We start from the raw sequence: 25,904 nt of genomic DNA on the forward strand, positions 1-25,904 counted from the left end.
TCCCAGGGAGATACATGGGAAAAGACAATAATCTTTCAGTTACACAGTCACCAGCTGAAGAATTTCAAACAGGGAACAGCCAATGTCAAGGACAGGATTTTTGTAAAATGATTGCTTAAGTATCAACATTTAAAGTAAAGATTTGGCACAAGTGTGACTAACAACTGGCAGTAGCCCCACCCTGCAAAACCACTTTGCCACCCTTCCACTAGTTTATGGCCAACTCTCTCAAAGCAGTGTCACAGTTCGTGAAGTCCATGTGATGTGTCCTACAGTTTTACTCTCTAATCTTCCAGAGCGGGGACTTACAGCTCCCTGTATTCAAAACCTTGCTCCGAGACATAACCAAGGAGTAGACAGATTTTTCCAGATCATGGAGCTGAAATCACTCCTAGACCTAGACACTGTCATTGTTACTCCTACTCCTATTTCTTTGTTGTGCTCAATCCATTTCAAATTGATATTGCAGATTCTGAAAGAATGAATGTCTTTTTTTCCTGTATGTTCACCTGCTGTGAGCCAGAGGTGAGGTCAGGTACCGATCATAATAGGCCAAGCTCTCTCCCTGAATTCTTGGCTCCTAGACTGCTCAGATGTATGCCAGAGCTTGTGCTGGGACCAAAGAACAATTCCAGAGCTATGAGTGATCAGAACAGTGATCAGCTCCATGGAGAAACACAAGGGAATCTCCAGGAAAGAACAAGCAGTCAAACTAAATGGGGCTGATCCTGGTCTGTCTAAAAGTGAGAGCTGTGGTTGGCACCTGAAATACAAAGATAGGCTGTTCAGTGCTCTGTGGTACACAGCACCTGGAGACTTATCTAAAGGAGGAGTTAATCCCCTGAATTTCAATGCTCTGCAAGTATGAAAGTCTCAACAGCCATGTAAACAACTCCTTAAATGAGAAAACTAACCACTTTGATTTTCATTCAATACAAAGTTACTAAACTGAACATAAATCACACTTTGGGTTTCTTGGAGGTACCTCTTTTCACATTGCTTCTCTTTGGCACAGTGTCTTTCAACATCATTTGAAAATTTTCCATGCTTGAGTTTTTCACATAAAGTATAAATATTTGATTTAGTTGCCCTTTTTATTTTCCTCTTTCATGAAGCTTGAAGTACCTGTGTTTCAACTACGAATAAATGAAATTTTCTTGAGATGTCAAAGGAAATGGAATATAAATGTGAGATTTATTTTTATATATTTTAAAAAGCTGCAGTTCTCAATTATTTTGTATATATCCTGGACTCCATATACATTTCAAGAAGCGCGTTTTGGAACTCTATTATGTTAAGAATCTGAGAAAAGTTTGGGACATTAAACCCAATCTGCACCTATTTTTGTAACAGGTATATAAAGTCGTTTCCTGACCTAATATGACTGCTGGAAGATGCAAAAGTAATAAATCACAAGTAGTGTTGATTTTCCATTGCAATAAAAAGCTAAAAATGTACACTTCTGGCACAGCTACTAACACGTTAGTCCTGTTAACATTTAGAGAAGTATATAATAGCCAATGTCATCTGTTAACACTGAAATTCAAACAAAGCAACTTAAAACACTGTCATTAGAAGAATATAAATGTAAGCTGTTTCCACTTTTGTAGATGTTTGGTGTGTATAACAACCATGTCCAGTCCTTCCACCAGCACACATGGTACGGAATGAAAAGAGAAGTATCTGGAAAAGGGCATGAGGGAAAGCAAACAGAATCTGTATTTCTGGCCCATACATGAGCAACCAAGTTACTCCTGTATAAAACCAAAGTATCTGAAGGCTTGCTTTGAAGGCAGCCTGTGAATGAAGCTATGAAATAAAAAGGATGTCACATCCCACAGCGGTTTACAGATTGCTCCATGATGTGTTGGAACATCCACATACCCTGTTCTGCCTAGCACCTACAGTTTGTGGGATTTGTACAAGAAGTCTGGGTTGACTGCATCTAGGATGCTCTGGAATGATGCAGGTTTTGGGGCAGTGAGACACAGAAGTAAATATTCAAGTAATCCAACAAACTATGATTCTGCTGTTTCCCTTAATGCTGGAGAGATTTTAAGGGTACAGATGACAGGAGGCTCCTATATATTCAGAGAAAATCAAGAATTTTGATAGTCAGCTTTTGGGCACTCTCCAGTTCAATTCTTTTAACCTCATTACAGTAAACAGTTCTCTCTAAGAGTCACATAGAACACAAATCTTAAATACAAAATGCTTACAGAAGTGAACAATCTTCAGGTGACAAAAAGGCCATTTTTCTACACCTAGAAATAACACTCTATAGAAGACCCTACATTTCTTCCATGCTATTAAAGAATCATTTTAATTTTGTTTGTGTTTGTAATGCAGTATCATGCTGTTCTGCAGTCTCCCATCCTCAGTTCATGGATGAAGGACAATATCTTAAGAGATAAGCTGTTATGAGCCCTTGCTCTCTACATAACATACTATTAGAAATATCCAGCATCTATAATAAATCAGAGATAACAGAAGAAATATCATAAAACCTGAAGATCACATTTTCTGTTACAATAAATAAAGTACGTCTACTTATCACAGACCACCCCTGCAATCAGTTGCATATGAATACTCCTGATGCAAATTTCTCTTTGGAATATCAAATTAAATTTCTTTTGACTAGGCAACAATTCTGTCTGGTATGTGAAACATTTTTGCAAAAAATTCTTACCTGCAAAAACTCTCTGACATTTGAGCCCAAGACACGTAGAATTGTATCATAACCAGATTCTTGACAAAACACAAAAAACATCTTCCCAAACATTTGAAGAATTTCCCCAGCATTTAAATCTAGTTAAAACAGGAAAATATGATTCAGTCCAAACACTGTATTTCATACACTTATTTCCTTACTTTTGCATTCAAAAACAAGAAAGACAGTACCTAAACACTGTCCAGATCCAGTAGGTCAAGAACAAAGCAAGATTCAGGGTTCATATGGCAAATAAAGAGTATCCAGTAGAGGAATTTCATTAAGATTTGCCAATTACTATTATTATTTCACCACACTGTGCACTTCACACATGTATAGCATTTAGATTTTGATACAGAAAAATGAATCACTTCCTGAAAATAAAGGAACTTGGTTGTTAGTAGTGCTTGCCTCAGCAGAGTTGATTCCAATTTACAATAGCATGAAACCACATCAGCTGCTCCAATTCAGCATTACTACAGTCATCAGTCTTATAGATTCTTGGCTAATTACTGATGCAGAACAATTTCATACCGCACTTGGGCCTGCAGATAAAATAATGCTGATGGGCATAATTCTACCTTTTAAATTCTAGACCGGAGTTGCAATGACTGAAAATGAATGCAACCCAAATCAATGGCTGATATGCAACTAAATGAAATGTGTCCATGCCACAAGCATTTCTGTGACTCAGCAGTGTTCTTCAGCAGAGATCAAGGATTCATTCACTCATTCATACATTTATTCATTCACTGCTCTTGCAGCAGTGGTTGAAAGTTGCAATTGCAGCAGGATGTTGTTACTTCACGACTGCTCATTACACTGACCGTGTTGTGTGGATGAGGTATATTTCTTCAGTTTAAGATGGAATACTTTGGAAATAATAAAAATAATTTCAAGCAATAAAATAAGTACATTTTTCTTAGAGAAATAAAGAAATACAATTCTCTCTCTTAAGATTTTAAAAAAATTTTGTGACCAATACTCCATTTTCACTTCCCCTGTGCTAAATCCTGTTCCTCTCTGCTGCACAGATTTGGGGGGCAGGAGGATATTACCTTTTTTGCGATGAATAGGTAAAGAAGATATCTGCATTACTTACTAAGGACCTTGCTTGCAGCTGCAACAAGGTCATAGGTTTTGGAATCATCGTAAATTATTCTGACCAGAAACTGTCCCTCTTCATCCAGCTGCGCCTCCTTCCTAAAAAGAAAATTGAATAAAATCTATTTGCTCGAGGGAAAAGCACCATATGGATGTCTTTTAAAACAAATAAGCCTGTATAGTTATTTAAGACAGAAAATTAGAAATAAATTTGTTCCATATCCCAGTCATTAGTGTACAATACAAATATTTCAGACCACAAGTGTTCTGAAAATAATAATTAGCTACAAGAAAATCAACATGATTTTTCAGTACAGAGCCTCAAAAAGAAGTTGCTGTACTAGTAAAGACACAATCTGCATTTAAAAATAAGAGACTATCCGATAATGCATCCCATGATGGGCTCTTTAAACACTTTTTGCTTTTTCATTCCATCACATTTTAATTACACTGTATTTACAAAAGGCGTGGGATGTTTCTAACAACCATTTGCACAAACGTCCAAAGAGGAATTTAAAATACAGATTCAGGTACCAAATCAAATGTCTTTTTTTCAGAATTCTGCACATGCCAAGCAGATAGGAAGAAAAAGGATGCTAGGACCTTGCAAGGCCTTGTTCTCATATCACACATCTATTCTCACGTGTAAAACGTCACCACTTAGCTAAAGCACAATAAAAATACACATTTCTTCACTAAAGGAAACAACTCTCTACCCCAGGTTCAAGACAAGACTCATATATATGTCCTGTGCACACTTACACCAAGTAAAAAACCAAAACAAAATGACTGCTTTGTTTTTCATGTCCTTTCCTATTCTCTTCAACTTGAACATCGAGTCAGCAGCTTGTCCAAAAGGCAGCACAAATCTGTAGGGTTTGTTTTTTTACTGAGGAAAACAAGTTGATCCCCCAGACAATGAATGTGCCTCCCAAGGTTTGCCTCTGGCACAAGTGAGTTACTAGGGAGGCCCCACGTGTGCCTTGCTCCCTGTTTTACCCCGTCAGCACGGCACAGGAGCCGGGGCACTGGTGCTGCAGGAGTGCTGAGTCCCAGCTCCTGGGGCACCTCCATGGGCAGGCAGAGCCCAGGACACTGAAGAGGCAGCTCCCATGGGGCTGTGCTGCTGTGCACAGAGCATGCCAATGGACATGGCCCTGGCTCTGCACAGTTTCATGAAAAGCAGCATTCTGTATTTGCTCTTATGTCCCTTGCAAATTTTTCTTCAGCAAATGAGGAGATGTGCAGAGAGGCCTGCTGTGTTCTCTGATGAAGTCGTGCCCTGTTTATGGAAGTCCTCATCTGGAAAATGAGCACAGCCTCCTTTCTCAGTGTGCTTTTTAAAATAGGTGCTCACCTCCTGTGGTGTTGCCTACTATGACTCTCTATAGAGATAGTGCGCTTTGCAGAAATAATGATGAAGTGAGACATTTGTAAGTACTCATGCTCTAATTGATGCACTTAGAATATATTTTGGCTCAGCAAAACTAATATGATCACAGCATCATTACTTTATTTGCAGGTGGAGGGTCACAGCTACCTCATTAAAAAGAAATTATACCCTTTCATCTAAATGTATCTCTATGCTGCAGTTCATTTCAGGAAGTCAAAAGAAAGGCAAAGAGACAGGAAAGCCTTGAACTGAATTACCGAATCCCATCTTGCATCACACCAAAAAAAACCAATCAGTATACGATGTTGCTCTTTAGAAAAATACCATCACAATCAGAAAAACTATAAAAAAGGCAGATTATGAGGTAGGTTCTTAAAAAATGCTAAGGACAAGCAATGCAAATCAAGTCATTCCTCAACTTGGTAGTAGTATAATTATTTTTCTAATGTACAAATTAAAGAGGACAGTGAGTAAACAATTATTTACTAGTACCATGGTAATGAAGAGAGCTTTTACCAGAGTATGACTGGTAAATTGAGTAAATACAAAGAAATGCTCTTTGAGATATGGCTCAAGCCTACAGAGCCAGTATTTCTAACTTCTGAATTTTTCTGGGTCACCAGAGGAATTATAAAGACCTATAAAAAGTAAAATTCTAAATCTACTATGTAAAATCCTGCATCCCCTCTATATCAAACACTTTCTCTCCATTATCATAACATAATCACCCATAAATTAAAATCAAATTATTTGACTGTAACTCAGGTTTTAATTTCCTAAAATGGTGTCATTGATTTTAAAAGTTAATTAATACAAAATAATAATGCCTGCAGAACAATACAAGCATTTACAGATGTAGTGGAATTATCCATCCATAGAAATAGAAACATCTCCTGAGGTACTCAAAGGGAAGAGGCCTGAGAATTAAGTACTCTGGTTGATCTTAAAACTGCTAGATGGCAAATGGTACTGCTGGGAAGGACTGATTCCCATCTCATATGGCAGTATTTTATTGAATTAAGTGAAATGACTTGTCATCGAACCCTCCAGTTTGTAATCATCAGTCTTTGGTAATCTGTTCACTTAACGGATATCTGGAACCCATTATTTTCTTATTCCTCTTCATCTTCCTTTAATCTTGCTCCTCACATTCTTCCCACTGTCCAAAAATTACACAACACTGTTTTTATATTATTTTAAAAATATATAAAAATATATTTGTTATTAATACCAGAAGTATTGAAACTGTTACTCGACATAATAATTTTTATACTCACTCCAAGAATGATGGACTGAACACAAGCTAAGCAATTTTCCTAAAGAAAAATGACAAGGTTATAGGGGAGGTGTGACTAAATGTACCTCATAATTCCATCTAAAAGAAACATCATTCTCTATCTAATGACATGAAAAATATTGTAATAACCTTAATTAAGCAGGGTCTTAAGCAGGAAGAGAGGTGGGAAATGATGTCTTGAAACATAAGAGATCAATCAGGGACAGGAAGGTAAAGTTTACAACTCCTAAGAACAGAACTGAAATGAATATGAGAAAAGAAAACCATCTTGATTTTTTGGTTCTCATAACATGGTCTGTAACAAGCCAGCTAGTTTGGAGGGATGTTTGCAAAGGGTGAACAAACTTTCCCACATCTCTGATACATGCTGTGCTTTCTTTTAGTCTCTCTGATCTGAGCCAAACCACAAAGGATAATACACACATCTGGAAAAGCAATGAACATCCTCAAAAATACTGCATACTTACACAGTTCAGTAGACACAGCTTTTCTGTGTGAGAATTTTCTCTATGAAAAATTGACCCAGTTTGATGTTGGTATCTCTTTCAAAACTTCTTGCATTTTTTTTCAACTACATTGATTGGAACTTTTCCTGTTTACTTCTCTGTGCCAAGCCATGCTTCTTTTTTTCTTATTTTATTTGTCTTTAGTTTACTTTGTCAAAGTTTTTCTTCAATATTTGCGATTTCTCTGAGACATCACTTTTTAAAATCACCCCTGGTTGTTTCAGTTATTTCATTCTATTACATTTAATTATTTTAACTATTTTTTTCCTAGTTTACTCTAGATGCTTTGGATCACTCTGCAGCCATCTTCTCTGTAGCCTTACTGATGTATTTCCCACTAAAAATATTTTTAAGTTGAGCAAAATTTTCTAGAAAATTTGTCAAAGTAAATATTTACTCCTTCAGGGGATTACACTTCTTAGTTACTTCTCATGCAGGAAAAAATTTCTTTGCTTGTTCTACAAATATGGCAAATATCATGACAATGGCTAATCAAAGACCATGTCAAAAGATAAACTGCCTTTTTAAGATGCATACTTGAAAATTATTAAATTTCAGAACTTTCTTCTTCCATTCCAAGTCCATTCCTTCATATTCTGAGATCTGTTGTGCTGGTGCATCCCAGCAACTCAGATACATGTTGAGCTGAAATAAAATTCAGTTAGATATCTGTTTTTCTGTATTATTTTTCTGCTAGATGAATTTCCCTGTCTGCTCCATCACCTTTTCACAGAAGTTGCTCTGCATACAGACCACACATAGGCACAGTGATTGTGGACAGGCTTCTGAAGCCTTTCTGCTTCTCTCAGTTATCTAACAGCAGTGAGAGCTTCCAAAAGTCTTTCTCTCTGAAACACTACTCCTAAGACTATATGTGATGGGAAAATGCTGCTGTGAGTTTATCCAAAATGGCCACTGCAAAGTGAAAGCAATGCTACTTTTTCAGAGGCACTGGTCCTTCAGCAAGGCCACAAAACAGCAGGGCCTCTAAAGAACTTGTGTGAGAGAGCATCACAGCTATCAGCACCAGAGGCAGACTGTGAGCAACCTCCAGCAGCCCAGGAGACAGGGCAGTGTCATTCAGCTGAACACCTCAAATTGCTTCCCAGGGGCTGCAGTTTTCACACTTAATTACCTGACCCTACCTGATTTCTCAAAGCTGCCTGCACTTACACTAAGGAAATGGTTTTATAACATGGGTGATAGAAAAAATATATGATAGTGTCATAATTAGTATTAATGTTAAGAGTGAGGCTGTTTTTTCAGCTTTGCAGAGCTGCTGTGGTCAGCTGTCCATAACCTGTAATTCCTTACATTTGTACTTGGCTGACCACATTTTAGAGAAAACTTCATAATCCATAGCTTTACAAAAAACCTGTGGCATTTCCCTTGAAATGTTTTGCTGCAATCTTAAGTTACAGTTTTTGACCAGATAAAACTGTGGGAGGAAATTAGCATAGTTCTAATGTTTTCTGCAGACTGTGGTGTTTGATCACAAAGACATTAACAGCAATAACATGTTGGTAGCTTTCTTAAGAACTTGACTGGAAATGAGCCAAAAGCAACAAGCTCTGGCAAATTCCCAAGCCCTGCTTATTTCTTTAGTGAAGAAGCAGTATTACAGTAGCAAACTCCTAATTTTTATATGGCTGTTCTTTAAAAATAAGTTTCAAGTCAAATAGAACAGAATTTACAATTAATGTCTCATTTTCATTTATAGAGACAAAAGTGTAGGGTTTGATCCCCTATAAATTCACGTTCAAAATGTTGAAATGCCCCAGGATTTTAATGCTCTTCCCAAACTGATTCCTGTCACACGAGATGTGATATTTCATGTTCAAAACTTACATCCTATGACATGCCTGCCCTAACTTCTACAGTCTGGCAGCCCTTTTTATTTACTCTAGACTAATTCTGAATGATTACTGAGAGCTATTTCAATTGTGGGAAACAAAGATTCCAGCACAGACTTTTCTAAAATGCTTTTGTTTTCCTCCAGAATGTTTCTATTATCCAGGTTAATGTGAGGCAGTTTACTTGGGCAAGACAAGAACCTTAACCATTGCACCATGGAAAATAACAGCTATACAGAGGATATTTTTCACATAAAGATTTGGCCTTGAAATCAGTGGAAAAATTCCTATTGAATAGATCAAAGACAGATCAAGTCTTAAAGCAGCCTTTCCTCTATCAGTCATGCTAACACCCCCAAAAATTTAGCAGCACAGAACAGCAGGTGATACATCTGTGTACAATGGTCCCTTTGAAAATCTTTCCCATTGTGCAACTAGTTTAGTATTTGTAAACACACTACTAATGTTCAAAGGTGATGTTAATAATTCACAGAAATGGCTGAAATGCTATGTGTGGACAAGCATTCTGAGAAGAACTATTCCTAAAATCAGAACAGATGCTGCACTTCAGATGTTTAAACCATAGAAGGCACACATTTTTATTTCTCAAGAGGTTTGATGTAGAAAGGGTTTCTTTTTCATTTTTGGAGATTTTACAGACAACACAGCTGGGCAAGATGTCACATCTGGCTGGTCTTACTTATACATAGCCCATTCTGCACAAGGTGAGTTTTAATGTAGTTTTGCAGTCAGACTGTAGTATTTAAAGTGGATTTGCATAAATCATCCTCAGGAAGATTGCTGCTGACAACACTTTTTTCCCCTGTGAAGTCATACTTGCTATCTTGCCTCTGTAGCCAGTCAAAAAGTTGGAATCTTAAGAAATTCTTACAGAAGAAGATCCCTTCCCATTTGCATGCAGCAAATGTTGACAAAGAATATGGTAGAAGACTGTATGAACAATTATTTTTATCCTGAAAGATGCACAGGCTTCTCTGTGATATAACATTATTGTTTAGAAGCTGCTGGTGTCACTTTAAGAGATCATCCAGTGTCCCAAAAGCCCAACTGGATCTCTTCCTACCAAAACTCAGCCCAAAGTGTGTGCACTGGGTGTGTCACCTTGAACACATCAAAAACAACAGCTAGTTCCAAGACCACCTCCAGGACTTCTTCCATGATACATATTGTTTCTGCTGGGACTTTTGCCACCATTGTGCTTCAGTATTCTTGGTGTACCAAGGATGGAAAAGTGCTCGTTAAATTGAAGAGATCAGTCAAAACAATCTTAATGACAAAATAACTCCAGTGCACTTAGAAACCCAGCATGGTTCTGATCTCACTGATAGGAGCAAGTCAAGTTTAATTCCGTTCCAAGAGTAGCACTCTTAAACAGGATTACATGGGTCAGACCCAAAGATGGTATCTGTGAAACCAGAATCATTGTCTTTGCATCTAATTTACATTAGAATGGCAAACTCACTGCTCATATTACTTCACAGATGCGAAGTTGTGGGTCTTTTTTTCATGTATTTCACAAAGACGCTTTACTAAAAGTTATTAAAAATATTGAGCCTCTATTCTGAAAAGGAAAAAAATAAAACAGGTATGTACATGTTTTGGATGGTCCAAGGATATTTTAAAATACCCAGCTGGGAAGAACATAAATTATATTAAGTTACAAGATTAAATAAAAATGGGAATCTGTCCAGGAAAATGATGTTCTGGGTAAAATAAATAGGTGTATTTATAGACTTCACAGTTCTGAGCTATTTCCCAGTTTTACAGGCTGGATACGGGAGTGTTTAATGTAGGTTTTCCAAACAAGATAATACTAGAAGATACAGTTAACAAAAGTACAAGTTCCTTGCTGCTACTACAAACACTGAAAATATTATTAAAAATATAAAGCCAGTATTATTTTGCTTCCTTTTACGTAAGTGGAATAAAAAGAATGGTATTTACAAAATACTCCTTCGTGCATTTCATTAACAAGAGTGAATGATGTGTTTATAACACCTGTTATCCTGGCACATCTAAAAGCACTTAATTCTGGGAAAACTGCAAAGTACCTGAGAGATTCTGGAAACACACACCAAGTTTCATAACATGCCAGTATTTCATTTTAGGCAGCCCTTTCCCAGAGGAATTAAATAATTTGGCATCCACTGAGTTTAACTCCTGACCTTCAAGCAGGTCCTTCCGCTGTGAGGAACTGAAATAGCAGGAATTATAGTGTTCTGACCCTATGATGCTTGTAAGTATTAACCTCCCTACCCATGAAGAATCATCTAGTCAGAACTACTTAAAAAATATTAAAATACTGATTAGAACTTTGGAATAGTATGAAACAAGGACTTTAAACCAGAAAAAAAAACAAATGCTGCTTTCTGGAAAAAACCTCAACAATGTTAAAAGGGGTATGGATTAAAAAGGATCATCTACTGTCATTTCACCACTAATAGCTTTCCAAAGTGTCTTTTTCATATCTATTTGTAGGAAATCTGTATTTTTTCAAAATTGTTGAGATTGGTCAAACAGAACATTGCCTTCATCACTGGGTAAACCCACATGGTACTGAAAGAGGCAGCAAAACCTCCATTTTCTTGCTTTTTAACAGATCACTGCAATTATTTACAAGTGAAAATAACAAAATAAGAATGGATTCACAATCTAAACTCTAGTGAAACAGTCAATTTCTTTCACCAGCGTGCATTGTGACAAGAGAGTTAAAAATAATTAACATAGGATGTCTGCAACACTTGAGCATGAAAGAACCAGTAAGTTCAAGTAAATTGTAAAGCACAATAATTAGTTGTGGGCTGGGAAAGGGAAATATTGAGCAAACTCCAGCAGTTCAACAAAGAAGGAAAGAGGATTCACAGGGACTGACTGCCCCCACTGCAGCACACGGGTATGTATGTGGGTCTACATGGTACACTCCATAACTCACCTGGTCACCACCCAGAATTCTACCGTTCCTGGGGGGAGAGGTACAGAAGAAAGGAACAGGAAAGGCAGCATTTTGATGGGAGAAATCCCAAAGGCTTTAATAGGACAAATAATAAGACTTTAATAGGATAAAATAAAACTGAAGTCTGAGACACACCAAAACCTACACCTAGAAATTTACAAGGAGGTTTGCACTGAGGTTCTCCTGCAAATCAACCCCTTGACAAGAAATACCAAAGAAAACTGGAAGGCTTTGTCACTTGCTTCCACTACAGATGATTACAAACTGAAATGCCCCAGTCACATTTTGTACAGATATTTGATTCTTATTTGCTGTTTAGTTTGCATTTTTATTGCCCAGGCCACATGGTGATTATGTAGACTTAATATGCACATACACATGCACATCAATATTTATTTGCTTATGTACCTAGAGACACAAATAGATTTTCTCCGAAAATTTTACATTCTAAGCTGTTGATTATCCAACTTCTCTGCCACCAGAAGTGATGCTGTTATCACTGCAGACAGACTGTTACAGACTATGGCACTGTTTCACACGCTTTCTAAAGGGCTGCCCTATAAATAGAAACTACAGTCAGCTCAAAACTGGAAAAACACTTTCCAGAACAATTACAAAGAAATAAAACACATCTCATAAAGAGCCTTAAGCATCTGGTGAGTTTTTCTTTGCAGTTTAGTGAAAGCAGAAAAGATGGACTCAGGCACACTCAGCACCATGAGAGCAGTTTGCTCCAAGCAACATTTCCCTGCCTGTTCCCAGCATCCCAGCCACACCCAGCAGCCCACAAAAGCTGTCCCTTTTCCTGCAGGCCTCCAGCTCCCTCAGTACTGAGGCTACATCCTACTCTACAAATGCACAACTATTTGGTGTTTTGTTTTATCCATTCCTCAATATATAATCTCAGGCTTGATTTACAGCAGTTTTCAAATCCAGTTCTGAAGAGAGAATTATTCCTTAATTCTAATAAGTTTTCCTGTGGAATTGATGTCCACTAATTGCATGCAAAAGCATTAATTAGGTCTCCAACAATCTCATGAGGCCAATTATACCATTTCCATTTAAAATAGGCAAGAACACCACAGATCAAAAAGGTTTCATTCACTTAGGGTGCCCAGTATGTGATCAATGGTTCTGGTTTTTTAAGATACTAAGCACTTTTTATGCTTAAAACACAAAAAACAACATTCATGGACTTTACAGCCTACCAGCATCAGTCCTACAAAGTATCTAAATTCCCACTAATTTTAAAAGCTTGCTATTGCAACGTAAAAGAGTTTTTCACTAGAGCTGTTGTGCATATTTTCCTAGGTTTCTGAAAAGGCAAACTACAGTATAGTAGGAGCTATTACTACATCTGAACACTGTGCTAAGCAATAGCAGTAGGTCAAAATCTTAATTCTCACAGGATTTGTCAAGAAATATGTTGTGTTTTGATATAATATTAAAAAGAAAAAAAATCTCTGACAAAGTGACATTTTGAACACAGCACAGAGACACAGAAAGCCAAGCTAGGGCCTTCACTCTGCAACTAAAGAAGTTTTTTATTATTTGCTTTGTTTAAGTAGTACAAAAATGGACAATTTTTGCTGTGACAAATTCCCACAAAACAATGCAATCCAAGTCTATCTCCTGTAAAAAAAAATATAAAATATTTTTTCAGAGGCATTTAATATTCATTTTATATTATTTGCTATTTTAGAATTGTAAATTCTAGATATATTACAAATATAATTAATCAGAATAGCACATCCTGTCAATGAGTTTCTAATTATCTAAATGCTAGGGAAATCAGTGGAGTACCATTTTTAGATAGGTAAATTAACAAAAGCATCTACCTTTCCTGACTTAAGCAGGCAACTTACAACACTACTAAACGTAACTGCTAGGAATGCCTTTGAAAATTTACCCCATAAAATAAACAACCTACATTTCATTGCAAAAGCCACACCAAGTCACTGGTCTGACCTATGTTAACCTTCACCAATGGGATGTGGAAGTTTCTGTTTAGTTTTCATTTTCAGGCCTGGCAGTTTCTTTCACTTCCCCAAATGGTACAGTCTTCTGCTTCACCTGAACCCAATTTGAAACTGAGCAGTTTTCCACTTTCCTTTTCCACATTGCACCAGGCCAATTACTCAATCCTCAGTGTTTCACCATTTTAACCATAACAGGAGATTTACAGAAAAAAAAACACTTTTAAGAGACTGGAGCCTTGGTAGGTGATAATCTGTGAAACTTGGGGAATGAGTTTCCTTCCTCCTAGGACAAGCAATTGGCTTTTGCTCTTCCACAGTGTGCACTTCCAGACCACTGGGTCCCTGCAGAGTCTGTGCTGGCCAGAAGGCTCCCCAGACCTGGAGTCTTGGCATTTAACAGTGGGGAGAGCACATGGCATCCTAACCCCTCCAAAGGACAAAGCAGGGCAAGGGCAGGAGCAGAGGCCTTAATTCTACATTAAGCACTGAGCACCAGGGATGTAAGACTATTACTTGATTTATATACCCCCACGCTACGGTACAGACAGCTAAGGGGCAAAAAATGCCGATTTTTCTACTGTGCAAGTTTCAACACTTCTCCAGAACCAAAATGAAAAGTGTTTTCACCTCTATGTACTTTTAGCAAATACTGAGTTTCAACTTCCAGTTGAAAAACTTCTAGTTTTTCCACACTACACGTTTTTGTGGGAACTTCTACCATAAAAACAGAAGGAAGATGAAGACTGTGGCTGACTGGTTGTGCCATTTCATTTCCCAAGTCCAGATATTTCATATACCTGTGTGGGGAAAATATTAATTTACTCTATGGGCTTGTAATGAAGCATTTTAATGCATTTCTTTATTAGATTTTTGAGTTCTCATTCATTTTCTTGGCAGTATGTTTGAAAGTGTCACAATTTGAGCATCTAACCTGGCCTCAATTCAGATTTAGGAGCCCGTGGGAAAATCCTGTATTCATTTAATCAAACACAGAGGAGTAGTGCTGGGAAACACAGGAAAAAAGACTCTGTACATATTCCCTGCTGACAGCATTGCTCTAGCTCCCACACGTTGACCTGAAGCTGTTTCAAGAAGACATCCCTGTCAATGCTTGTCACACAATTAAACCCTTAGAACTGCTGGATGGAGTGACCAGAATTTCACATACATTGGCTGCTCAGCTCAGCCATAAGTGATACCTGTTGCAGAAGAGCTCAGATTCTATGGCAGAGGCCTCTTTTAAAAATGTACTATCACACACCATAAAAACATGCCCGCCATAGAAACATACTAGGGAACACAATTTCTTAAGCCCTGGAAATTTTTATTTATTTTGACAATGTGAGTAATCTCTCTGCATTGTTTTGGACAGGTACATGGACAGTAATTCCATGTGCACTACTTGCAATTGTGTGCACACACTACCACACCAGCCAGCAGTACAAATTTGGCCTTAAACAGACATGAGCCCAGAACTGCATGTATGTGGGAACGGCCAGGCCTGACAACTTGGAGTTTATGTTGGCTGCAGAGGACTTGAAGATATCTAATGCCAAAGGAATCTTGAGAACCACCCTGAGAACCAGCCACTGCAACTGTGGCCACACAGTCTAAACCAGCCCTCTGCATGGAACAAGTACAAAATAAAGGAGTCACAAGAGGTTTTCTCTTCAGTATGGAAGGAACAAATGAAAACTATTTTCTCAGCAACAGTGTGGTTAACAGTTCTAGGTTAACTGTTGATTTTCTAGTAACTCATCCTCACTTTCCACCAAGAAACTTCTGCTACTGCAGAATTCAGAAGCTACAGGAGGACTTTCCTCTCACTCCCTGTTGCTCATCCAGCTTTGCTGGATAAATCCTCTAATGATTCTAGGGCTTCATAACAGAACCCCTGTTTATTAGTTCAAATTCTTAATTCTGCAAGTGGCAGTCAGAGAAAACCCTAAGGAGAAGCAAAATTTTGAGACTTTGCTGTTGGAAAATGAGTAAAGTCATCATAAATCAAGATTAACTTTCATTACTTATATGCCAGCTTTCTTAGTCTTATTTTAAATTCAACCTATTTGGGATCCAGAATGCTGGTTCAGAAATAGAAGGCTTTGAACCATTTTGTGTGTCAAGCATTTTAATTCTAGTTCTTTAGGAAAGTCAAGCCCTGTATCAAAGTATATCCTGTAATTTTTCCATTAACTAAGCGACTTATTATATGATGTGTAAACGAGTATTTTGTTCAGTTATGCTTTTTTTTTAAAGTGAGTGAAAATAACATGGAGGCTAACTTTCCCAAGAATTCTACTCTGGGCCATTAAAAAACAGTGAATCTTTTTCTGATGAGATTATGGTTTTACAATAATGCTGAAAAATGAAAAAAATATCAGGCACAGAGACTTGAAATCATCATGCTAACTCAGGTAACAGTAAGTGATGGCACTGAAAACACCAGTCTTGTAAGAGCTTCAAATTCAACTATTTGGGTACCCAAATTCTCTACGTAAGAACTTCATTCAATGCCTCTTTTGACTGAACAAGCTACAAAATAGTTTCCATGTTTCAGATGGAGAATACCCTTTCAATTCAGCATTTAACTTTCTAAAATTCACTTTATTTGAAGAATAACCATATTTCATTACTTCAGTTTATTTAGTTTCATGTTTTCTTTCCCTTCTATCAACTTTAAGTACAAATTCACCTGTTGGCATTTCAGAATCACTCAGCAATCATAACCCACCACTCTGCAGTGCTGATTCACATCTTCTGTGCTGACTTCAGAGAGAACAAAATAGCTGTATGTGACCAGCTCAATATTGAAAAAGACCAAAAAAGTTTAGACAAGAAATGTACTGAACTACCCAGAGGTCTCTTTATTTCACAGAAATGCTGAAGTTCTATTGCAAATTCAAGCTTACTAACAGTGAAAAGTTCCTCTTGGGTTTTTTTGAAACAGCCAAGGTCTGTTGACTTCAATAATTATTTCTCCAGTCATCTGTGATTCAACTGATCCAATTCAGCATGCCACAACACTGTTCTGTACTTTCTTGCTGTTTCCTAAATGATTAACAGTTCTAACAAAAAAAAGCCTTTGCAAGAAGTTTGAATTATCTTATAAAAGGTAAAACATCCAAGTTTTTCATCAACATCACTTGGCTACCAGCTGACACTACCATTCCCTGAATCAGCAGCACCAGAATGTGTTCCAGGCAGGGTTGGTTTACTGGTTTCTGAACTCTGGATACACAACTGAGAAATCCTGCTGAATAAATACCCTATGGTGACCAATTCAACACAAGGAGCTAAGGCAGCTGCTGCAAATGCACTGGCTCCTTCATGGGGATCACATTCCAATTTTCTGCTGGGTGGTGTTGTGCTGGTTTCCTTCCAGAGAGCCATCTTCTTGTGAGCTAACAGCAGAGCCTACCTGCTGGGCTGCCACAAGACACAAATGTTTCTCACTTGAAAAGCAGAAACAGGAGGTACCAGCTTCCTGAATTATCACAGCTGACCTTAGAAGAGTATTTTGTATATATCTATTAGATTTCTCCAAAATGCTATATGAGTAATATTCCTCATAGACTTTAGTTATCTACAGTATTCCATCAGGTGTTTCCAAAATCTAAAGAGACAGGATGCATCAGGAATCATGACTGTGCTCTGGCAGTCTGCAGTATGGTCTCATGCTAGAAGATGAAACTCTGTATCTTCTCTGATGGATTGATCTTAAATACAAATACATATTCAGTGAGTAATCTGGACAAAAAGTGGTTCATGATACTTAAAGCATCTTGGCAAGAAATAGTGAACATCATGTTTTACACATATTTTTCTTCTATTTATTTCTTTTAATTTTCATGGAAAATTATGCACGTGTCACTATTTTATCACCACTTAATTAATATATGTCATTTTAAAAAATCAAAACAGGAATTCAAAGTAGATCACTGTGTTTAGAAATGTTTGGTATGTAAGGAAAATAAATGCCTCACTTATAGCACAAAATTCTGTGGCATACCGTAAAAGCTTATCTGTGCTATGCACAGAACTGTATTTGCAAACAGCAGTTTACAGACTACCTGTCAGGGATCAATAGAACCATGAATGCCTGCTGAACCACAACTGTGGACTCACCTCTGGTAATTTTAAAGACTTGGCTAGACAAAAGTCATAGCTGAGCCCTGATCTAGTGCCGGTGCCAATCCAGGCTGGAACAGAAACTGGACTAGATGACCTCCAGAGGCCCCTTCCAGAGAACATTTCTATGATTCTCTGATTTCACGTACTGTGCAAGGTTACCACACTCTTAACAAATGATTTTATGAAAAAAAATATGTCATGGTAAAAAATTTTACAATCACAACTGACCTTTTGAATTGTATTAAGACAACAGCAATATTATAAAATCAACATCAACTCTGACACATTAAAATAAATGCAACAAAGGCATGCAGAAGGCATCCAGCTGAAAGAGAATCACTTTCTCCAAGTTGAAAAATCGACTTCTGCTTTATCAAGAGATCATATTAAACCATTTCTTTTGACCCCATGTTGCTTAAAGCCTGATGAAGTAAGCCTACAATTCTGTAAGCTTTTTACAACCTTTCAAAAATTTTTGTTGCAGTTTTGCCCAGTGATTCATACTACTATTTTTAAGGTCAACAGTATTTTGCTTGCACACTCATTTAAAACTTTTAGTGCAAGCTCACAACTGATCAAAGGTTTAAAGTGAAGGCAGTCAGCTCCTTAGAAATACATTATACCACCAGAAAAGCAAGGGTTAGGCTCAAGAAACCAGATGCAAGAAGTGAAGCCAAAAACTATCCTTCTGCCGTCATGCTTACATATGTACATCCTCTTAAATAATCAGTGACTGTTTTGATTTCGAGCTGAGGACATTACCAAAACCCGACACTATTTTCACTCAGTGTTTATTAAACAAACACTGTATCCTAGTTCCTTCAGGGATGCAGAGGATGCAACTGTTGCACGGTTCACCTGGCGGCCTGATGCCAGGACAGCAATTCTGCCACACATTCCTTATCTGAGGGAACCGGGGCCTCACTGCCATCCCCGCTGCGGCTCCTGGGCACCGGGAAAGATGGATCGAGGCGGGTCTTGGAGGCGTTACGGGAGGCCGTGAGCGGCACGAGGCGCGGCAGGAGCCGCGCTGGTTTGTCACGGCGGGGAGCCGCGTCCGGGGCGCCGCTGCCGGCCCGCGGAGCTGCGGGTGCCGCTGCTTGTTGTGCCGGTGCCGGTGCCGCTGCCAGCCCCTGCGGCCCGCAGACCGCCCGGCACGGCAAACGGAGCGCTGGTACCCGGTACACGGCACGGCAAGCGCAGCGCTGGTACCCGGCCCGGCTCCCGGCCCTGCGCGCCCCCGCGGGCAGGCGCGCACACAGACGCGCATCCACAGACAGACACACGCGCGCAGACACGCGCACAGACACTTACTTGATGTCCTCCCAGACGGCGGGGCCGTAGTTGCGGATGACGAGCAGCTCCAGGGCGTGATTGACGAAGCCGTACTGCGGGACAGGACGAGGCGGCGGCACGGTCAGGCCCCGGGCGGCAGGGGAGCCCCTTCCCCCGCCGCGCAGCATCCCACCCCACCCTGCCCATCACCCCGCCGGGAAGCGACCCCACCGAAACATCACCCATCTCCCCCGAAACACAGCTATGGGCCCGGCTGCCCGCTTCCCAAGGGGATTCAGCCCCCTCCCTCCCACCGCGGGCCCGGTGTCGGCAGAGCGGACGCGGCCCAGCCCCAGGACGGGCGGGCGGCCCGGCGGAGCTCACCATGGTGCCGCCGCCGCCGCCGCCGCCAGCAGAGGATGGGCCCGGCCGCCTCACCGCCTCCCCCGGCCGCCGCCGCCCCGAGTGGCACCCGCCGGCAGCCAATGGCGAGCGCGACCGCTGCCCGAGGGGCCAATGGCGGGCGCGGCCGCCGCGCTCTCCTCCAATCAGAGACGGAGGCGGGGCCGTGGGAGCCGAGGGCCGCGCGGGGGCCCCGGCCGGCACCGCCCGGGGCTGAGGGGCGGCCGCTGCCCGTGCCCGGGCCGGGGCCGGGGGCTCAGCCCGGGTACCGGCTCGATCCTGTTCGTGCCCATCCTGCGCGTACTGCTTGGGTGGGAACCTGTAGGGCACTTCCCCGTGCAGCGGCTGCCTTCGCAAGAATGTTTCAGTTGTTTCTTGTACCCATGCAACTACTTAGTTTTTAGGGAGGAAAATGTCCCTAAAAAACGGACGAATCTGGGCGACAAAGTGATCCCAGACATTTCTGCTCCTGTGCGTTCATTTCTCAAAGGCAGTGAAGTACTTTCAGTAATGGGGTGTTTTTATGTGTTTTTGAGTCCTTTCAGCTGTCAGTGTTAATAAATACAGTGCTGTATCATTAAGCTTCTGAACATGGATTCTTAGACAGTTCTCTAGGTAAGGTATGGCCCTTACAACAGGGGCCTTGAGCAAAGACAATATGCCAAGGCCAGTTTGGAAATAACACAGTCCATCATGCTGTCATATACAAGGAATAAAAAAAGATTATACAGCACCATGTATTTTAAAGCTCTTTGTACAATCAAAAGACCTGGCCCCAGTGTACAAAATAAAAAATGTAAGGAGACCACTAGCTTTTAAAAACTTGTTTAAGAAGAATCACAATATACTAAAAATATAGTTAGTTTATCTAGGAGGACAAGGAGATCAGTACCTAGTGGACTACCAATGTAGTAGCTCTCGGGCAGAAACCTTGCTGCATGAAGCCATAAACACTAGTCAGACCAGATCAATTCTCAATGTAGGTAAAATCACAGAAGTTCAGACCTTAGTAAAATAATGCAAAATAAGTTTAACATTTGAACTGTTCACACAGTTCTTGAAAAAAAAACATGAAACATTGATGTTGGAAGTTCCATGTAAATAAGTTTTAAAATGGCAGCATGTAAAATCTTTTGAAATTTCAACCACTGCCTGGTCAACTTTTGAATCTGTGTTAAGAGCTTTCAAGAGTTCTAGTAAGTGAGGACATGAATGGATGGGCATTAGAAATTTAGCAAAATCATCTCAGTAGACATTCCAAGAACAGCAGAACCAAACTCTAGTTTTAGGTTTTGTAGGCATAGTCATCAATTCTACTTAACACAGTCCAAATCTACTGGGAAAACCAATTTTAGGTTTTTTAAAAGAATGACCGAGAACAAAAGCTTCAGTATAACCAGTTAAAATCATACAAGTAATATGCTAATTTTAAGAGAGAATGAAAGTATTTAGATAAATTAACCAAACGGTTCCAAACTACTGGTTGAATATCTCTGTGTAGAAAACCGAATCAAAACTGAAGAGATGTAAATCTCTAAAAATCTTTTCAATTTCCAGGAAACTGGTGACAAAGATAATGTAATAAATCATACTGCTGGAACCAGACCAAAGGCTGTGCCTTGCTGTAGCTAAAGAGGGGTTGGCACCAGTTAACTAAGATTTGAACGTGTCAGGTCACTATCTACTTTTTATGTTTTCGTAGGAAGTGAATTTTGGGAAAATAGGAAAATTCATCCTACCATACAAATGTTGTAGTTACACCTTTGTGTGCCTGCTGCTGGTAATGAAAAGACAACACCTGGGACTTTTGCCCTCCAGTGGGGTTGGTCTTCTCCCTCAAGCACTTATAAAAGAGTTTTGAGGATACAAATGTCAAGGAATTCCTGGCAGCACAGCCCAGGCAGGAAACAAGTTGACTGTATGGAGAATAGGTGTAAAAAACTTTCTTCACAGGTTTCAAGGGAATCCACTTTGGATATGGAGTGAGGCCTCATGCTCATGAAGTATTAGAGAGATTATATGAAATATTTTTATTTATGGTTTTCAGAGGTGAATTATGTGGTGATTTGTTGTACCTGAGTGACACTTTTTTGAAAGTGCTGACATCTACAAGGATCAAAATTGCCTGAGATAAATGTGAAATTGCCTTTCTTCTGATTTGGTTCAGGCTTGGTAGGTTGCATTTACAGGCTGTTTTTGAGATTAACCCAATATGATACAAATGGAAGTTCTAGACAAGGTGAGATTTGTAAAATGTGAAGCGAAAATGGCATGGTCAGAGTAAAAGCAGGCAGTCATTGATTTAGTTTTCTAAAATACAGGTCTCGTTTGGAAGATGCTGAATTAAAGAATTCAACCAAGTGATTTGCTGAGAAGGACAAGCTTCCATTCCAGATACCTGCTCAGTCAAGACTGTCTGGAAGTCTTAGGCAAGAAGATTTGCTTTCATCTGAAGGAGAGGCTCAATGTCAATAAGATAAATTATTCCATTATAGCATACAATCAAATTCCCATTTGGTGACCCTCATGCACTAGGTACATGCTATACATGTTTTATTTTAATATGTTTCTTCCTGATTTGAGATGCTGACTTCATCTGGCAATTCTTGTTGAGATTCATGAAAGCAAAAAATAGCATAAGATCCTTTTATGCTGTGTGAAAAGGCAGCTGCTGAGACAGTAACATTCAGCTCAATATGGTTTGTGTTAATGCACAAGCACTATAAAACAAAGGAAGTATTTTAATAAGTTGCATTTTTTACTTTGGACTTTGCTTTTACAGTTTATTTTGTTACTGAAGTCCTGAATAAAAAGACTGCCTTATATGGTACTGCTGGATTCCTCTTGCTGAAGATGGAGTTACTCTACTGACATGGATTGAACTCTAGGTATTTTCTAGTTATGGTCTGAGACCTGACACTTGGAATTGTCATAACAATACTTTTCAGGTGCAGAAACACCCTTGTAAGTTCACTTCAGCAAGATTCATTATTTCTACTATACCACTATATAGTGTTCTCCTATACAATTCCATTAATTTTTCAGTCCTGTTATTGACAAGCTATGATGAACCAGCCCTAAATATTCCTATGCTGTTCTGTAATGCAATAAGATGTGTACATTTGAGAAACAGAGAGCTCTATTGCATCCTCCTGTTAGAGGAATGTAATCTTAGCCATGCAGAGTGAACTAATAATATGTATGAATTTTCCCCAACATCATCTGCAATCAGTGGAAAGATTTCTGTTCATTTTCATGTGCTTGTAGTCCAAAGCCCCTGGGAATGCCTTTGTCCTTGATACTTCTTTGGCAGGTTTTGTTTGGGCTGAAAAATCAGAAGAGTGGAAATGTTTCTGTGTCTGAATCCAGCTCTTTTCACATCCTTGGGATGCTACTGCATGGATTCTCTCAGTTATTTCCCCACTGTGTGCTGCTGTGTGTGCAGGATATGCATTTGCTGTAGTAGCACAAAAAATTGTAATTTTCTACTGCTCAAAAAATGAGAAGCAATTTTAGCACAGATCTTCAAAGGCCATCTTATAACGAGGCTGCAAAGCAATGTGCTCATTTACATTTCTATTAGGAAACCACTGGCTTGACTTTGCTTTCAGCATCAAAAGTCTGCCGAAGCAGATGAGACACACAACTTTATAAGGTTGTTTACTTCATTTCAGATTCTTTCACAGTTTATGACTTCTTTGACTGGCTTTCCAGATTATGTTCCACCCTAACTGCATATTTAACATTCAGATCCTACTGCTTGTGCTCTGAAGAATATGTATCTTTAAACTGTTACATCTGGACATAGCAAAGGTTCCAGACTCATCGATTATCTTTCTTCTTTTATTTGTGTTTCAGTATCAGACTAATGGTCACTAACCTAAGGCAGTAGCTTTTACTCTCCCTCCATGCTCTGCAGAAAAGGACTACCAGTGAACATATGCAAATAGGACTGGAAAATTTAAAATAAACCAAAACCAAACAAACCTTATATCTGATTATTTTCTTCCCATGCAGTTGTAAATAGCCACACAATCAGAGGTGGCTTTAGAAGTCTCAAAAGACTGTTATGGCACACACCTTGCAGACTTTAGAGGCAGGAAAGCAAGTCCTAGCTCTCATTTTAGAAAGTTATATTTGGTTTCTGCCAAGCTGACTTAAGATAAACTGGAGCAGAGCTTTGAAAGCAACTCAGTACCTTGTACACTCTATGGCAAACAGCCACAAAGTCTTTGCTGTTGCAGGAAGCAAATCTCCCACCGCTTTCGCAGAACAATGGGCAGGCATTAAAAAAAATGTTAGCAGATGGAGTGGCCTGTAGGTTGTAGGATGGGTGGGGTTTGAAAAAGGGTCCCCTTGCCAAGATTCAAGAGCAATTCCCTTAATTCTGATGGCCTTTTGTTGGAAATACTGATTTTGCCCCCTGTACTATTAATTGCAGCTGTTTCTGGAAAGATTGCAAAAGAAAATCTTGGGAGAAATAAACTGGGTTTTGGGGCAGGTCTCAATTCTGCCTTCACAAGTTTTCCCAGGAAGAAGTAGATCTGTCCCAGGGGCTCAATTATCTGTGCACTTCACTGTTCTGTCAGTTTCCCTGACTCCCTTTGCTCTGGTTTTGCACAGTAGTTCAGAGAGAAGGAAAGCATCAGCTCCACACTAATTGCACTTCCTCTGACACCAGCAATGCAAATTTTTTCTGACATCCCCCTGAAATCTTATCAGGTCATGCCTGAATGAAATAAAATTAATTGAATTCTTTTGGTATAGCTTACACTTTAGCAATGTCAGTGTTAAGATTCAAAGGACCCACTTTTTATTTCAAGGGCCATTTATACTTCTTTGGCAAAGAAACTGCCGTGATAAAAATGTATCTTCCATCGCATAGTGTAAGTGTGAACAGGAATCAGCTACACAGAATCTTCATGAACTAATAAAATAAAATTTCACGCATAACAAAACTGTTTCTGGACATAATACTAAGGTATTTTTATATTCATATAAATAGCATTGCATAGTCTCTGAATATTTTCACAATATCATACACTATACTACAGAAGAGATCAACTTAAAAACAACTCTATTATTTTCTTCCAAAATGTCCAAGTATTGCGTCAGCTAAATTGCCTTCCTTCTGTTTATTTCAACAACTTGCTCATTAGCTTTCTGATTCCTTTTGTTCAATTTAAATGAAATTATTAGTTAAAAGGTGAAAGGAATATTTTAGATCTAAGTGAAAAGATCAATTAAAATATTTGGCCCTTGTTAAATACATATTTATTCTGCAAAAGACTTTAAACAGAGGAACAGTTTAATTTAGATCTCTCAGTGAGACCTAAATTCTTAAATTATGTTTAAAGCTAAATGGACTTATGAAGGATTTATTGTACAACACGTCTGAACACAAGCACTTTTTAAAGCACTTTCATGAATCGTTGTCTTAAGTATGTGCCTAAATCCTGTTTACTTCCCTTAGACTCAAGTATGTTGCTTTCTGTGCACATTAAAGCACCTCAGCAGAATTTTTCCTGGAAGGCTGTCACCTAAGGAAGGTTATCAAGAACTGCCATGATGAGCATCCTAGCTGATGACAGATTTATATGGAATTTGGCTTTGAGCATGGCCCTCATCCAGTCAGCAATAGTTGTCTTCTGGGAACAAAAGGAAATTCCCTCCTAAACGTACTTCTCATTCAGTCTGTGAAATAAATCCTTTTTATTTAAAAGTCTACTTATTTCTTAACCAGGATGGATAGATTCATACTGACCTCAGTAATTTCTGGTTTAATAACATAAGCCTACTGAACTGTCAGGAGTCAAATACTCCCCCATATTCTATATCCAGGGGTACCCACACAGGACTGCTCGTAACCTCTGGGTATTTCTCTCTGTATTTCTCTGTAGAACTACCTGACCAATATAATATTGGAAAGATCAGTTTCCAAGATTTGCATAGTTCTTGTTTCCTTGAAACACTGGGGTCCAAAGTGTTACAAATACATGTGCCTGTATATATATGTGTGTGTGTGTGTGTGTGTGTGTGTGTATATATAAAAAGAATTTTCTGGTTCCATTTTTGTGCCACAGAACTATTTCTAAGCATCTTGGATGGATATAGTAGACCTGAGAAAGGATTCAATGGTTCAAGTTTTGTTCAAATGCTCCTTACAGGAAATCTGAAGTGAAATACGTCTTTAAAACATTCTTAATTCTAGTCTCTTTTAAGGTCTTTTCTCAAGATTCTGATGCCACATGTATGAGTTTCTACCAAGCACTAGTAGGAT

General features: G+C 39.0%; 1 protein-coding gene across 1 annotated transcript in view; it reads right to left on the minus strand.

The window, feature by feature from the left end:
* The window catches only part of GUCY1B1 (guanylate cyclase 1 soluble subunit beta 1), a 43,207-nt gene extending 23,512 nt beyond the window's left edge, over positions 1-19,695 (minus strand). Inside the window, exons 1-4 of the mRNA XM_064710797.1 lie at positions 19,607-19,695; positions 19,262-19,335; positions 3,813-3,913; positions 2,690-2,808 (exon numbers count right to left, since the gene is read on the minus strand). Coding sequence (XP_064566867.1) covers positions 2,690-2,808; positions 3,813-3,913; positions 19,262-19,335; positions 19,607-19,609 — 297 coding nt within the window. The 5' untranslated portion in view covers positions 19,610-19,695. The remainder of the gene's footprint in view (positions 1-2,689; positions 2,809-3,812; positions 3,914-19,261; positions 19,336-19,606) is intronic.
* Positions 19,696-25,904: the final 6,209 nt, after the last annotated feature.

The sequence above is a fragment of the Zonotrichia leucophrys genome, chromosome 4, assembly GCF_028769735.1.
Source record: "Zonotrichia leucophrys gambelii isolate GWCS_2022_RI chromosome 4, RI_Zleu_2.0, whole genome shotgun sequence".
Taxonomy (NCBI): domain Eukaryota; kingdom Metazoa; phylum Chordata; class Aves; order Passeriformes; family Passerellidae; genus Zonotrichia; species Zonotrichia leucophrys.